General features: G+C 32.1%; 2 protein-coding genes across 2 annotated transcripts; both read left to right on the top strand.

Annotated features, from left to right (window-relative positions):
• The first annotated feature begins 453 nt into the window (after window positions 1–453).
• Window positions 454–1,850, top strand: LOC124824680 (peroxidase 25). The gene is made up of 4 exons (XM_047297141.2): window positions 454–680; window positions 824–1,003; window positions 1,105–1,267; window positions 1,423–1,850. Exons 1-4 carry the CDS (start codon window positions 480–482, stop codon window positions 1,848–1,850), a joined length of 972 nt encoding a protein of 323 aa, XP_047153097.1. The 5' UTR covers window positions 454–479.
• Window positions 1,851–2,255: 405 nt separating this feature from the next.
• Window positions 2,256–8,894, top strand: LOC124824682 (nudix hydrolase 19, chloroplastic-like). The gene is made up of 6 exons (XM_088107537.1): window positions 2,256–2,898; window positions 4,335–4,475; window positions 4,561–4,665; window positions 5,493–5,592; window positions 7,862–7,954; window positions 8,438–8,894. Exons 1-6 carry the CDS (start codon window positions 2,305–2,307, stop codon window positions 8,728–8,730), a joined length of 1,326 nt encoding a protein of 441 aa, XP_087963663.1. The 5' UTR covers window positions 2,256–2,304; the 3' UTR covers window positions 8,731–8,894.
• The last annotated feature ends 7,331 nt before the right edge of the window (window positions 8,895–16,225 follow it).

Genomic DNA, 16,225 nt, shown 5'->3' on the forward strand with positions numbered 1-16,225 from the left:
CATATGATATATATCTTGTAATAAAAAAGACTTAACATATATTATCTTTAAACGTTTCAAATAATATAACATATTTTTTAATATGTATAAAATGACACTTTTACGTTAAAAATAATATTAAATAAATGTAAAAAATTTATGTATATAAAAAGTATAATTTTTCTATACTTTTACTTAATATAGAAACATGAGTTTAAATCGATTTCAAATAACTCAATATACTTAAACTAAAATGTTTAATCTATTAATTCTTCAATTTACAAAATAAAATTAATGATCAATACTGAAAAATAATCACAGCCATATTAAAGTTGGTAACATGACACATATTAAGAAAGCCTGATTAACAATATGATGATGGAAGATCCACTTCTTCCCACTTAGAACACCCTTATATAAGTGAGCAAAAATGCTTGCAACATATATGAAGAAGGGAAAGTGAATAATCAAATACCAAATTGTTTGAAAGTTAGCACCAAATGGGAGACTTATGGTTGGGTTCATTGACCATTTTTTTGACCATTATGGGTTCACAGGGCCAGCTCAAAACCGGGTTTTACTCCTCTTCCTGCCCAAACGCAGAGGCCACGGTTCGGTCCACTGTTCAATCCTACTTCAGTAAAGATCCTACCATTGCTCCTGCCCTTCTCAGGCTTCACTTCCATGATTGCTTTGTTCAGGTTTCCTACTTTCATCTTCATCTTCAACCCACAATAACAAATAATATTCATCTTCATGATTCTTTTACATAACTTTTTTATGTTATTGTATGACAGAAATGTTACATGTTTGTTTATTTAGTTATGTTACATGTTTTCCCCAGGGCTGCGATGGTTCAGTTTTGATTGCAGGCTCTTCTGCAGAGAGGAATGCGTTACCTAACGCTGGTCTAAGAGGTTTTGAAGTGATTGAGGATGCAAAATCACAACTTGAGGCCAAGTGTCCTGGTGTTGTCTCATGTGCTGACATACTAGCATTGGCAGCACGTGATGCTGTAGACTTGGTACTAAATAAATACAATCTCTAACTCCACACATTCAATTCATAGAAACATCACTCTATCAAATGATTCATCATATACTGAACTCTCACTTAAAATGGCAGAGTGATGGTCCAAGTTGGTCAGTAGCTACAGGAAGAAGAGATGGGAGGGTTTCTTTATCATCTCAAGCTTCAAACTTGCCATCTCCACTTGACCCTATTTCTGTGCAAAGGAAAAAGTTTTCTGACAAAGGCCTAGATGACCATGACCTTGTAACCCTTGTTGGTGAGCTTTCTAACATTGTTATTGCATGTGTTATACTTGTCATTCATTATTATGCTTATATTAAATGATAGAAAAGATTCAGTAGAGAATCTTGACTCAATACTAAATGGTGTAGAAAGAATATGATCGTGACACTTGAAGTTGTCTCTCTACAGGGGCACATACCATAGGTCAAACTGAATGCAGATTCTTCAGCTACCGATTGTATAATTTCACCACCACTGGGAATTCAGATCCAACTATAGACCAAGATTTCTTAGGCCAACTTAAAGCACTGTGTCCAAATAAAGGAGATGGCTTGAAAAGGGTGTCGTTGGACATAGATAGTCCGACCAAATTTGATGTTAGTTTCTTCAAAAATGTGCGCGATGGTAATGCAATTCTAGAGTCAGATCAGAGGCTGTGGGGAGACCCTGCTACACAAAGTATAGTGCAGAATTATGCAGGGAATATAAGAGGGTTATTGGGGTTACGATTTAATTACGAATTTCCAAAGGCTATGGTTAAACTGAGTAGTGTAGAGGTGAAGACTGGTACTCAAGGAGAGATTAGAAAGGTCTGCTCAAAAGTTAATTTATATTAAACAATTATCTGTGAGTATTCAGTAACTTATGCTTTGCTTGGGTTGAATAATTTGTAATGTTCTAATTGTGGAAATCTAATAATATTTCCCTTGTTTCGTAAAAATGTTAAAAAAAAATTAGATTTTAAGTCTAACCTTATACTATAAATTGGTCTTAGTGAGACTTTTAACACACCTATGTGGTCCATAACAGGTGAAAGAATCTAACTTGCTTATAATACCTTATTAAAAAGGAAACTTTAAGTCAGATTGAATTAAATTAAAATAAATAAAAAAACAAAATTAGGACATATTTTGTTAAAGAACATAATGAAACTTTTAAAAAACATGTGGAAAAGCCGAAAATGAAAAGAAAAGGTCAAAGGATACAGATGTCGGTTCATGAGGCTTTGTCAGCAGCAACCGTGCTGAGTTTCCTTTGTCTCCTTCTTACATCACCGTTGATGGAACAATCATGCTGAAGCTCCTCAATCTTCTTCCATCCTCATCTTCTAAACTCTTCTCACGATACATTCTCTCACTCTCCACCAAACTCCCACCACCGCTCACACGACCATTCTCTCACCACCCCGCCACCACCACCATGTCCATAAACCTACGCACACACGCCTTCGCCGGCAACCCGCTCCGGTCCCGGACTCCTAACCGGGTCGAACCGCTTTCCCCTGCCGCGGCGCACGAGACCTTGAAAACGCGAATTGCGGAGACCGCGGGCGAGTCCGTGTCCGTGAATTTGAAGGTTTTACCTTTCAGAAACGGGAGGCCCCTGGCGTCTTCGGGCAGCAGTGACGCGTGGCGGCTGGCGTGGTTGGGGTTGGAGGAAGTGAAGAGGCTGCTGGGCGCGAACCTGAGCGCGGACTCGTTCGTGTATTTGGGGTACGACGCGGACGAGGATTCGGTGTATTGGGCGATCGACTTGTCAAGGGAGAGTATTTTGGTGGCTGAATTTGGTGCCATGAAGCTCTGCTTTGTCGAGCTGAGAACGCTCATGGTTGCTACCGACTGGGTCGATTTGAAGGCCATGGGGAGCTTGGCCATTGCCGGTCATGTAAGTTCCGTTTCTCTATTGTTTCTGACTTGGGTTTCCAATACAGAAGTACATCGTATTTACTGGCATGATCTCCGAATTTTCAATTTGGTCATTGAAATTGTGTTTAAATTTAGTCCTACAATTTAAGTAAGCTAAATAAACGCTGAAAAAATCTCTCATTTCTCAAGTCCATTCAGTGCTTTTATATTATTGTTAATGTTAAACTCTGACATAACATAGAGAAACATTGGGGTATATGTTATCACAAGTATTTTATTTGTAGAGAAAAGTAAATACCACCAGTATGTTGTCTATAGAGAACAATGAATCAATACGTTAGACTTTTCATTGGAGTTCACAAATATAAGTGTGATGTTTCCACATTCCGTTCTTTTACTTTTGAAATGACAATCTACCTCAATATCTTTGGAAAAGACAAGATTAGAAACAATGTGTCATGCATGCTTGGTTGTCACATACAAGGTGCATTTAAGAACTTTTATTCAAATTTAAGGCCTTTGAGGAGTTGTTTTAGCTTGATGAGCTCACAAGTGCCTAAAGTCATTGCCCCATGTTCTTCTTCTACACTTGGTTTTGCCACAACTTTTTGTTTTTTACTTTTCCATGATATTAAATTACTTCCATCAAGAGCACAATACCATGAAGCAGAGCATCTATTGCTTGCTGGCTTTGCCTAGTCAACATCATAATACCCAACAATTTGATTTTTTCTCTTATCTTCAAAAAATGAGTTCTTTTCTAGGGGCTTCTTAATATACTTGAGGATCTATATGACTGCATCAATGGTTTTGACAAGGAGAGTTTGAAAATTGAATTACTACACTCACTACAAAGGTGATGTCAGAAAGACTTATAGTGAGGTAATTTAGCTCACCAACTAAATTTAGCTTGCCTATATGGGAGATGGTGTTGGGGGAAACATTAGGAATGACCTCTACTAAATATCTGTAAAAAATTGATCCTGTATTTTAGACATTAATGGTTAAATATGCCTTACAAATAGTTATAGTGTTTAAGGATTTCTAGTGATAATTAACTTTGTTAACTCAATCTTACATAGAAAAGTGTCAGGGGGTGGGAAATTGATTTTGGTGTTTGGGCAAATAAACTTTGATTCCCTCAAAGATATAGAATGTTTTTGTTTTAGCCAAATTCCACTTTTTAATGCTCATCCAATGTCAATAATTCTCTCAATGAATTGACATTCGATGTGGGATACATTGTACTGTATTACTACTTACGAGCTTGGAATCAGTTATACATTGTACTGTATTGTTTTATGGATCAATCATATTCTTTGAAATAATTATGTAAGCTGCTTGCAGTTAGTTAATTTTCTTGGATTTTTGACCTTTTATCCTACTTCAGTTTGCAATACTGATAGGCAAAGGGAAATAGGCAATTCTACTTTTCTAATTACTGTGTTTGGCCAGGCCAGGGCACTTCTTGAATGGTATAATATATCACGATTTTGTGGACATTGTGGAGAGAAAACAGTGCCAATGGAAGCTGGGAGGCGGAAACAATGTTCAAATGAATCATGCAAAAAGAGGATATATCCACGAGTTGACCCGGTTTGACATCCTGTATTCTAATAGTTGAGTGATCAATGGTTGATCTAGTTTTTCTGAATTTCAGTGGTTATCTAAACTTATGCAGGTGGTCATTATGCTAGTAATTGATTCAGACAATGATCGTGCCCTTTTGAGCAAACAATCAAGATTTGTACCTAGAATGTGGAGCTGCTTGGCAGGTTTTATAGAGGTGCATGCTTGACCTAATCTAAGACCACTTAATATTTTTAGGAACTGAACTTGTGCTGTTATTACCTGAAACAGTGTGGCTTATTCCAGTAATTTGACTACATGTAGGGGGAACCTAATTTGAATTTGCGTATCCACTGCAATAGCCAATAGTTACCTTAATTCCAATACCATTTATTTTGCTAAAATGACAATATTTGGTCTTAGATCGTATAGGCTCTTGTTTATTTAGTCTGAACACCGGAACTCTTCCACTTCCTTTTACTGGGTACCCTTAGCACTAACATCCAGAACATGTATGAATAAGCTTCAAATTTTTTTCCTTATCAAATATTTTTTATTATAAGTTACTTTGAAAGCAAAATAAGCTAGCTTTAATGAACAGCTGCACTTAGGATATGTATGGGTAAACAGTTTAGTTAATTTCATGTTGAAGATCTTATCACATATTAGATCTTAAGTCAATAATTGCTAGTTGCAATTCAGAGGGTATTGAAATAAGCTTGTTTTGATAAGATTCATTATCATGCTTATCAAACCAAGCAAAAATAAACTTATCGGGACAAAGTGCTACTTGCATAAACTTAACCAAGTATGTGTATGATAAAATAATTCTAATTGGTGTCCATAGAAACCCTTGCAAATGCTTCCTTAGGTGGTTTAAACAGTCAAAAGTTTCAACCTTCTACTACCGATTAAAGGATTTCTTTAAAGTCAGGTTTCTTTGATTTGAGAATTCATGATACAATTGCTTTTTTTTTTTTTAATTTTATTCCTCCTCGATCAATACAGTAAAACTTTTCTCCTGTGTACTCTCATTGCCTATAGCCAGGAGAAAGCTTAGAAGAGGCTGTAAGAAGAGAAACATGGGAGGAAGTTGGTATTGAAGTGGGAGAAGTTGTATATCATAGTTCTCAACCATGGCCTGGTATAGTGTATTCTATATAACAATTTTCATTTTTCTAGGCTTTTGTACTTTTATCATTTCACCAGTGTTTATATGAGATAAAAATGTGAAGATTTGTCTGTATGAACATCTGATAGTAAACTTATAGGCTATTTGTGCCATTAAAATTTTGTTTGTGATGACTTGATGATTCTATCTATAGAGTATCATATCCAAAGAATTTAATTATCAGTATTCTTTTGGAGTCAGTTTGAATGAAGCTTTTAAGTGTATAAAAATAAAATATAATGAATCAAGAGGGTAAAAGAAACTTAGCTTCTTTCGTAAGTTTAAATCAACTTATACCTCAACTTTGTAAGATTGTATTTCATTTAATGTCTTGATAAATATTCATAAACCAAAGAAAACTTAGCTTTTGTGAGCTAGAAGTTAATTTAAAGTGAGACTTACTTCTTTTTGTTTATTTTGCTTAACTACACGAGGTTAAAAGAGGATGGTGTTCGGTCTTTAGGTTTTAAAAGAAAGGATAGAGAACTGAGTAGAAATAATCAATGACTTAATGTTTGCTTCCAACTGAAATACAGTTCAATTACAAAGAAAATATCCGCTCCTTCTGTTAGGAATCTCTTGAACTAAAATGAAAAAGATATACAAAGATACCTCAAGACATAAAAAGAACTGTGTAACTTCTGCATTGATTATCAACAAACCTCTTACAAGAACCAAGGTATACAAAGTATACCCCTAAAAGGAGTGCTCTCCTGAAGAGGAAGGAATCCTATATGTAAAAGACTTCCAACAGACTTAAAGGAAATAACTAACTACTTGACCTAGTCAACTGTACTCAACTTTTGTTTACAACCCTTTTTTCTCTTATTTTTCGTTCTATAATAAACCTGTAAAGGCTTTTTCTATTTTAGATGCTCCCTAAATTCATTCTTAACAATACTCCATCCCTTAGAAACAACCTTGTCCTCAATGTTGAAATCTGTAAACTGATTACAAAATAGGAAAGATCTTCCCTAGTAGACTCTTTGGGAAGCTTGTCCTGCCAATTCAGCAACACCACAGGAATTTCTGTTTCCAATTTATTCACTGTTCCAGTGCCTAAAATCAGTAAAGGTTGATAATTGTCCTTTGTTCACTGCTACGCTCCTGGAAAGTCAGGTTCAATTGGATGATCTCTTATAGCCTTAATCGGCCCAAACATAAAGCCCATTTCACATATCAACCCCTGCACACCCAAACCCTATGTTCACTGCCAATTTTCTTTTATACGTAACCCTAATCACTCGCTTGATTCATGCAACTAGACCCCACCGCCTCTACAATAGACTAAAACGTCACCAATGATCTAACAATTTTCCACTCGAACTCACTATCTGTACAAGGTGCGATCTTCTATGCAATTGAGCACGAAACTCACCCAAAACTCGTAGGATTGTATGAGTTCACGAGTTTACTTGTGATTTTGACAATACTAATTGTGATGCCTACTTCTTGATGAACTCTCTATTGGAGATTCTAAATTCTTGACTGTAGCCTTCATCACGGTGTAGAAAGAATCAATAAACTGTTGAATCAGAGACTAATTCTCTACCTAGTGAAATATTCCTTACAGCTGAAATACAATTCAATTACAAGAAAAAACCCTCATGTACCCCGGCTATTCACTCAATTTATACTGTTCCTCCCCTATTCATTCTCCGTAACATTGATTAATTTTTCTTTCTTCTGCAGTACATTTTTAATAATGGGCCTTCTATGTTAAGGCCTATGTTTGGACCCTAAGTTCTTAAAAAGATGAGAATATTTTCTTCCAGATTTCATGTTAGTTCAGGATCTGTTTGTTGCAGGTACCCTATTTCTTCCTTTACAATAATATAGCTAGTAAATCAATCACTTGCAGTCCAATGGTGGTTAGATCATGTTTAAAGTAACTTAAGTCAAAGTTAATGTCTAGAATATGTTTAACACCATAATTCTAAAATGTAAGTACTGTTGTGATTCTTTTAACATACAGAGAGCTTTGAAGAGTTATTAGCTTTTATTGTGTTCAAAGATTCTATCCAATGTAATTTAAATCGGAGTTAATGTAGATGTTTGTCAAAACTGTAATTTTTTTTTCTTTTGTACACAGGATTTTCAAATGCAAACAAGTAAAGTTTAAGATAATCTAGTGTACTCAATTAGCATATTTTTGTGTTTTCTTTCTCATCAAAACTACAAATTTTAACGTTTCCCTTCTTTTATATTTATTGACTGTTGCTTCTATTGACTTTGTTTCTAGTTGGACCAAATAGCATGCCATGTCAGCTGATGGTAGGGTTCTTTGCATATGCAAAATCCCTTGAAATAAATGTGGACAAAGAAGAGTTGGAAGGTATATCCAGCATTTACGTGCATTGACGTACTATTTATTTCTCACCTGACGCAACTTTCAATTCATTTAATTATAATGTGTGACTGTAAATTGTGTGTGGAGAATCTGTACTTGTGCCACACACTCGGTATAGTTGCATTGTCTGGCTGAAAATTGAGCCTTAGAGGATGCCAGTAGTTTTCTTTTCTCATGGTGGCGTGGTAAACCTGAACCTCTAGAAGTCTTGCCGGTTTGCAATCATTGTTGGCCTTTGTTTTATTTCTTTCTTTTTCGAAGCAACAAGAAAAAGATTGGGGAGGATGGGAAATATTGGATATGCATGGAAACTGTTAAGCTTAAGTTTTGTTCTCCTTCACTTCAATTTGCATTCCTATCTTGGTGACAATGTAAATCATTCGCCTTCTCCTCACTTTGCACTTTCTACCTCCTCTGCTTTTGTTTTTGGAACTGTGACAAATGATATGTTGCAATTTTCTGACCTAGATGCTCAGTGGCATAGTAGAGAAGAAGTAAGAAGAGCTCTGACATTTACTGAATACAAGAAAGCCCAACAAACTGCAGCAGCAAAGGTAGAACAAATGTGTAAGGGAGTAGAAAAGACTCACAGCTTGTCTACAGAGTTCAATGTGGAAAGTGGTGAACTTGCTCCAATGTTTGTTCCTGGACCCTTTGCAATAGCACATCACCTTATATCCTCCTGGGCATTCCCAGATAAAGATGTAAATGGCATTGAATGTCGTTCAAAACAACCTAGTGGCTCTATGTCAAATTTGTAAGAGTGGCAAATTATTTTTCAAGGCATGTTTAGTTATAATGCTTTTCTTATTATTGTCGTGTATCTCACGAAGGTGAAGGGGTGTCCTCACCAGTGACGAGATTCTCATGAAAAATTGTGAATAATCCACACACCAAGAATTGGAGACACCTACCTTTCATTTTACATACCTTTGATTTTTTTACATTGTTTTTCATACTAAACACGTTCGATATTATGAATCATCATAAGACTGACTACATTATATTTCATTTTTCTTTGCTGAGCACAGACTATCTAGGGCAGAAGTTTGACATCAGGTACGAGTCTTTACGACCAATGAAAGCTTAATTTTTAGGCAAACTACACCCTTTCTTCATGCATTCCAAATGACTATTTTACTTTTAATAAAAAATTAAATTATTTCCAAATCTTGAAAGTATATTTTGGATTGTACAATCTTAAAATGTAAGAAAAGTTTAGACGAATGCATGCTTATTACAAGAGTGTCTAAGAAGTTTCATTTGTATTTAGTTTAAGTTGTATTAGCTCATGAATTTCAATGATTGAGAATTATAGAAGCTAAAGTTCAACTGTAAAAGCTACAATGTTATGTAAGCTTCGTTTGTATTTCATTTAACTTACATTAGTATTTGAGTTCATCTAGGATAGAGTACGTGAGAAGTTGTCCAAGAATATTGTTAAATATATTAGATTATTTGACATTTTAGATAGATATATTATTTTTGTCTTTTATTTACAACTACTTAGATTGTTAGGCCTTGGAGGGTTTATGAGAGGAAAAGGGTGAGGAATAATACCTAACTGTTATCTAACAGAATAACAGTTAAGAGGGCGGGAACAGGGTCTATATAAGGACCCTGTATTTGTTCCTGAAAGGGGAGTTAGTGACTTGTATGTAGTTGACCGGTCTTAGAACCTGGTGAAGGAGGTTAAGCTCCTGGGTACACTGTATTCTTGATTTGTTGGTGTGCATGCAATTCCATTCTTTCTCATTGTATTCTGTTCTGTGTTGGTGTAAGTGAGTGAGAGTTAGAGAGCTCGTTAGGGATTTCATCTTGAATACCTAACATAGATATTATTTTTTATTTAAATTTTGGACTTAGTTCATACTTTTTTTTATTATAAATACAGTATATCTTATATGTATTTTATATATAATCTCTATCCTTCTACATGCTTAATTAAGTTATTTATTCCAGTCTTTTGTGTCCAACTTATTTAAGTTATCCAATTTATTTGTTGAGTTTTGTCAACTAAAAATTGTAGTTTCTTTTTTCGTAGAATCTCTCAATGTATTTCATTTCTTTTTGTCTTTTAGTTCACTTTGACATACAGGGGTTTAGTCATATTAAGTTTAATTTAGGTTTTTAATATTCTTTTATTTGAATAAGTTATCCAATTTATTGTGTTGAGTTTTGTCAACTAAAAATTGTAGTTTCTTTCTTCGTAGAATCTCTCAATGTATTTCATTTCTTTTTGTCTTAGTTCACTTTGACATACGGGGTTTAGTCATATTAAGTTTAATTTAGGTTTTTAATATTCTTTTATTTCTATTGATGATTATTCTAGACGTATTGTTGTTAATGAAAAATCATTATGAATTATTTTATATATTATAATATCTTTTTAATAAAATTAAAATTTATTTTGGTGTTTTGTTTGAACTTTGTGAAATAGTAATGACTGAAAATATTTTTCTCCTTTTTTAAATAATTTTTGGCTTCTATCAAATTTCATATGTTTATACATCTCAACAAAATAGGAGCTTTTAAGAGAAAAAGTAAATATTTTATTAAAATAATTTATACTCTGGTTTCTCAATATTTTAAATATTTTATTAAAATAATTTATATTCTGGTTTCTCAATATTTTAAATATTTTACTAAAATAATTTATACTCTGGTTTCTCAATATTTTTATGATGTTATTCTTACTATATATTATTTTATATATTATCTTATTAATTGCATGTCTTTTTTAGTTTTAGATAAAATATTTCATTCTACTTTATTTTCTCATGAACATCTTCATCCCTAGTCTCTAAAAGTTTAGGTCTATAAGCTTTGTTCATAAATATTTTTTTTTATAATATAAAATATATAAAGAATAAGTGGTTAGTCATGCCATGGATTGACCGGTCTATTTTCTCACACAAGTTTTCTGTGTAATTGTACAACTAGACTGAACTGTTAATCAACAAAGATATAAAGAAATAAATTATTTTTCAAATATTTAGAAACTACTACGCAAGCATCAATGTTTAAATAAATCATCTTCATTTGAATCTTGTATAATCCTTTGATTTTATTATTATATTGAACACATGTTGATATATTAACGAAATTGTCTCAATTATTGAACATTTAATATATTCATATATTTTAATACAATATATGGATCTCCTTTAATGTTAACATGACATTTAATAAAATTACTCATTACATGCATTACTTGATTTACTATTGAAATAAAAATAAAGTAAAAAGAAGAATAACAGCAACATATATGTCTAATTTAGTGGTTGATCAATCCTTAAATAAGTTTTATTCTTCTACTTCTGAATTTCAAATTCTAACAAGTAGTATTGTTGTATGGTTGTCATTTTCGCTTGTTTTCTTTTTTCTAATTCCATTTTTTCTAAATTTAGTAGTCACGTCATTGTTTTCTAATGTACATTTTCTTAAGTGTTTTTATGTGCAAAATTTTCCTCTTTTTGTTGGCTATGAACCTATGCACGAAAAGGAAAGGAACCTTAAAAAGTTAAGCCTATAAGCTATTTCAAACTAGGGAGAATCAAATTAAAGAGGCCGTTGGTATTTCCCTATAAAATAAAATTGCACTTTTTAATTATGTGCATATTAATATTTTTAGGTATATAAAGTAGTTTTAGTATAAATTTTCAATTTTATTCCAGTGAAGATATATGATTTTTTATAATTTCATTTTCATTTTAACGGTACGCCTCATTTTTAAATTTTAAGTAATTTTTATGAGTTTTACAGTAGTTCTTTTCTCTAATATTATCTAAAGCAAGTGAGTTTATAATACCATTTTTTATGTCTTTGAAGAAAATTATATTCTCTATATTGAAAATCAAAACTCTTTTGACCAATATTAGATCTTCTAAACTATATATATATATATATATATATATATATATATATATATATATATATAATGTTTAAGATCTATAATAAAAAATATCACTAAAATTAATTTTGCTTTATGTATTAATTAATTAAAGTTATGGGAAGAATTTAATTTATTTTGTCTTTTATCTTTATCTCTTTAGTCAATAGTTTCAAACATTAAAAATAAGGGAAATAATAAATGAATTTTTACATTATTATTTTGACTTGTAAATTTTATATGAACATATAAAAGAATTCAAAAAGAAAAAAGAAACTTAAATGTTTGTACTTGGCAGAACTCGTAGACAAGCAAATTAAAATTGAAATATTGGCTGAGAAGCTAAAATTGCTAATTGAAAGTTGAAATGAATGAAATTTATCGGTAAAGCTAATTCTTGATAAGTTACATAATGAACACAAAATCACTTAATTAATTAAGATCTGAGTGATTCATTTATTTTATTTTAAAATGTTAAGACAATCAACCAACGTGTAAGTTTTTTTTTCTTATAGAATATTCAACTTTCATATTTATTAAAAACTGACATTTGATTCTCAAAATAAAATGACATAAAGACAAGAATAGATAAAATGATAAAGAAGAAAAAGACTACAATGAATATTTTAATACTGCAAGTAGGTTCTGATAAACTGGTAGTAAAATAATCAGAAATGGTTAAAAGCTATACGAAATGAGTATAATTTTAGCAAAACAAGTTAAACCATGAAACAATCTAAAAGGGTAGCTTGAAAGGCAAAGACACCGAGTTCATAGTGGAGTGACAGAAGAAAAGACTATGAGAGCTTTCAGAAGTTTAGCTACAGATTAATCAAAGTCATTGAAATGGAAAGGAAAATTAGAAAGACCCAAAAGTTTTTTGGAAATAAAATGCAGTTCCTATCATTTGGTCATAAAAGGAATCAAGGTAGGAATGCATCAGACCCATCTCAACTCCTTGATGGGACACAAAGCAAAACATTTACTTTCATCAAATTAAAGAGATTTTCAGAATCCTTGTTCAGACCAATATATATGTATATGTTTTTGTATGTGTGTGTGTGTGTATGCAGCAAAATTCTGAGGCAGAGACAGGACCACATAGTAAGAATGGTTGGAAAAGCACAACAACATCATAGGAATTCAGTGAGCTTAAGTGGAAAAGGAAAAGGGAAATGACACTAAAGAGTGGTGGGAGTTATATTCCTTTATAAGAATGTTGTTAATTCTTGTTAGGCACTCTCATAGGATGGTTGTTTTCACTGGAAATTATTTATCAGATTCATGGTACTACAGATATTATTCTTTTTAACTTAGATATTGTTAAATACTATAACTTTTACACTATATGTTTGAAAAAAAAAGTGTTGGCAGGAACCATTTATGTTGCACTTTTGTGATTAGGGGAATGATTTTCCAGCTATGCCTATGGTGGGTAGGTGCTACTTATAAGCAGCTAAAATCACTCCTTGAGGAACAATGAAAGCAAGAATTGTCAAAAAGGAGGCACTTTGTTTTTAGTGGTTTGAAAGTTGTAACGGTAACTTCAGTTATAAATTATTACACTTGTTCATTTTCTTTTACCTAATTTTATCTGGGGTACTGCTAGAAATTGGATGGAAATGATCAGAACTTTTAGACCATTACTTATTGAATCAAGTAAGGAAAAGGAGTTTGTATAAATGAAGCTGTTTACGTTCTTTTATTCATCACATGTGTTGGAGTTGTGAAAGCTGCAGAAATGGGAGTTCCTTGCAGCCCAAAGCTTCCATGCACAAGTTGCTGTAGTTTTGGACTGAAGGGAGCTCCTAATTCTTCACTTTTTCATATACTTTTTCTTTTCCTTTACCATATCAAAGCCTTCTCAAACTTCTTGTCATTAGATATTGGTGTTCCTTGAAAATTTGGCCAAGTAATGAAGGGAAAATCCAAGATAAAAGTACATTATCATTCTCCTTTCCTTTTTTCTCTTGTAACTTTTGCAATTTCTTTCTAAGGGGTCAAATTTATGGATTGATTAAGTTATTCACTTCATGTTCTTGTACCTTTATGCAGGTGGTGCCATGATTATGGTAAGGTCACCTTTATCATGTTGCTTTTGCTTTCAGTCTTCTTAGTTTTTCACTATACTTAACTTTGGTTATGTAACCTGAGTTAAGGTTCATTAAGAATGCTCAACTCATGATTCAAAACAACATCTTTCTTTGGAGCTGTATTGTTTTAATCACAACAGTCCTTGCTGTTCATTTCATTCCCTTGGTTTTCAAACACACAAGATCTGAACCTTAGAAAACAACATCAGGGACTTTTTGAAGAACTTGACTAATCTCTTTTTCCACATGTGATTCAATAAAACATCTAGCCATTTTCTGCCAGAATCAGTTCAGTGTCAAATTTTCCATTGCAGAACACTAAGCATTTCTTTCCACCTGAGATTCTAAAGGAAAACAGATCACTTATGCAGAGAAGCCAAGCTCCACAAAGATTTTGAGACAAAACTCAGTGTACTATAGTATAGACTATGAAAAAGTGTTCATTCATATGCAGTCCAGAACTCATGGTAGGTGAATACTTTCAAGTTGATTTCCTTAATTTCTTTCTCCTCCAAGTATATATAGTAACAAGGATTATAATATTATTATGTTTTGATTACTCTTACTTTCTAAAACTAAACTTGAACAGCTTGTCTTAAGATTATTCATCTGTTAAAAAGAACGACTTTCATTTTGGTATGAAGACATACTGATATATATAGTACATGGTTAATCTAGGAAAGCCTCTGCATTATGGCTCTTTTCTGCTTTTAATTTCGTTTCGTTTGTCATGTTTGACCTGTTTATCGGAATTATAGCCTCAATTTGAAAGATGAATAAGAGGTTTGTATTCATAAATTTTTCAGAATTCAGTTATTAAGGGTAGACTGTGTTACTGTGTCTTCTGCTGCTCCATGAGATCACTATGGTGATGGTTTTGGATATCAGAATTGTAGAGTGAAAAAAGAAGAGGAAATTTGATGATCTGATGAATGTACTGCATGTATGTCACAGTTTCAGATTGCATCATTGTACCACTTTAGCAGCAATTAGCAATTCATTCAGTTATGAAGACACATGATAGATGAATATGGTTGGAAAGAAATGTAGTTGTCCTTATTATAATGATATTGATATGACATCAAATCTCATGCAAAGATTTGTTTTACAAAATACAAAGAGAAAGAGAGATAATGTATATATATAGCAGACAGAAAATGTTCCAGCAAAAACTCAATCAACTCATCTTTCATACATTCATGGATTGAACTTATTCCGATGACCAAGAGTCTAACTTAAATTAATTTAATTAAAGATAAGAAACTTGAATTTAATTTTACAGTTTCATAACTTGAAATACAAAATCATGAATCTCAAATATACTAAACTAGATACAAATTTAATCCATAAGCTTATATAGTGTGAAAACTTGCATTTATGAGTAAAATGAGGATTTGAACACAATAACAGGAACAAAACAACACGAGATAATTATTGAACACAAGTTTAATCCATTAAATTATATAATTATGAAAGCATGCTTCAAAAAGAAGATGATGAACATAAGCATATAACAATACTTTAAGACGAGGAGAAAAATTTTGAATTTTAAAAGTCAAATTAAAATCAAAGAAATGTTCAATAATTGGCCTAAATTTGAGAGCATGTTACTTAGTCTAGGTCATGTTTTATATGATTCCTTTACACCTCCGTGAAAATCACTCCTTAACTTTTTTCTGTTTTAATTTTTCATTCATTTTTGGGTTAGGATTTATGATAAATTAGACTCCGTATCCTTTACTTATTTGTTTTTAAATAATGATAAGATAACATACATTTGTATTCATCAAATAAATATTATAAAAGAATAAATATTTATAATTTTAAAAAAATGATAATGTCAAATAAAAATAAATAATTTGTGTATTAAAGTATAATTTATTTTGTCTTTTAATGTTCAAACTCCAATATCATGCCTATTAGACAAAAATACAAAATTACTATTTATACCTATTTAGACATGAAAGAAAACAAAAGCAAATTTCTAATTTTAAAAACTGATAATAAAAATAAACTATTCTACCAGCACTTATTCCACTAGTGAAAAATATACATTTTTTATACCTTTTAAAATTTATCAGCTATAAAAAGTGGTGTGGTGGCAATTTTGTAAATATAAAAAACTTTTTTACACGGGTTATAATAAAAATAGGTATAAAAAGTAGTATGGTGGCATTATAGTAAAAAAAATACAAATATTTTATACCGATTATGATTCAAATAGGTATAATTTTTTTTTATTTTATCCCTCTTAACCTAATAGCCGGTGTA

The sequence above is a fragment of the Vigna umbellata genome, chromosome 2 (genome assembly GCF_029865625.1).
Source record: "Vigna umbellata cultivar VRB3 chromosome 2, Vumbellata_1.0, whole genome shotgun sequence".
Lineage (NCBI taxonomy): Eukaryota > Viridiplantae > Streptophyta > Magnoliopsida > Fabales > Fabaceae > Vigna > Vigna umbellata.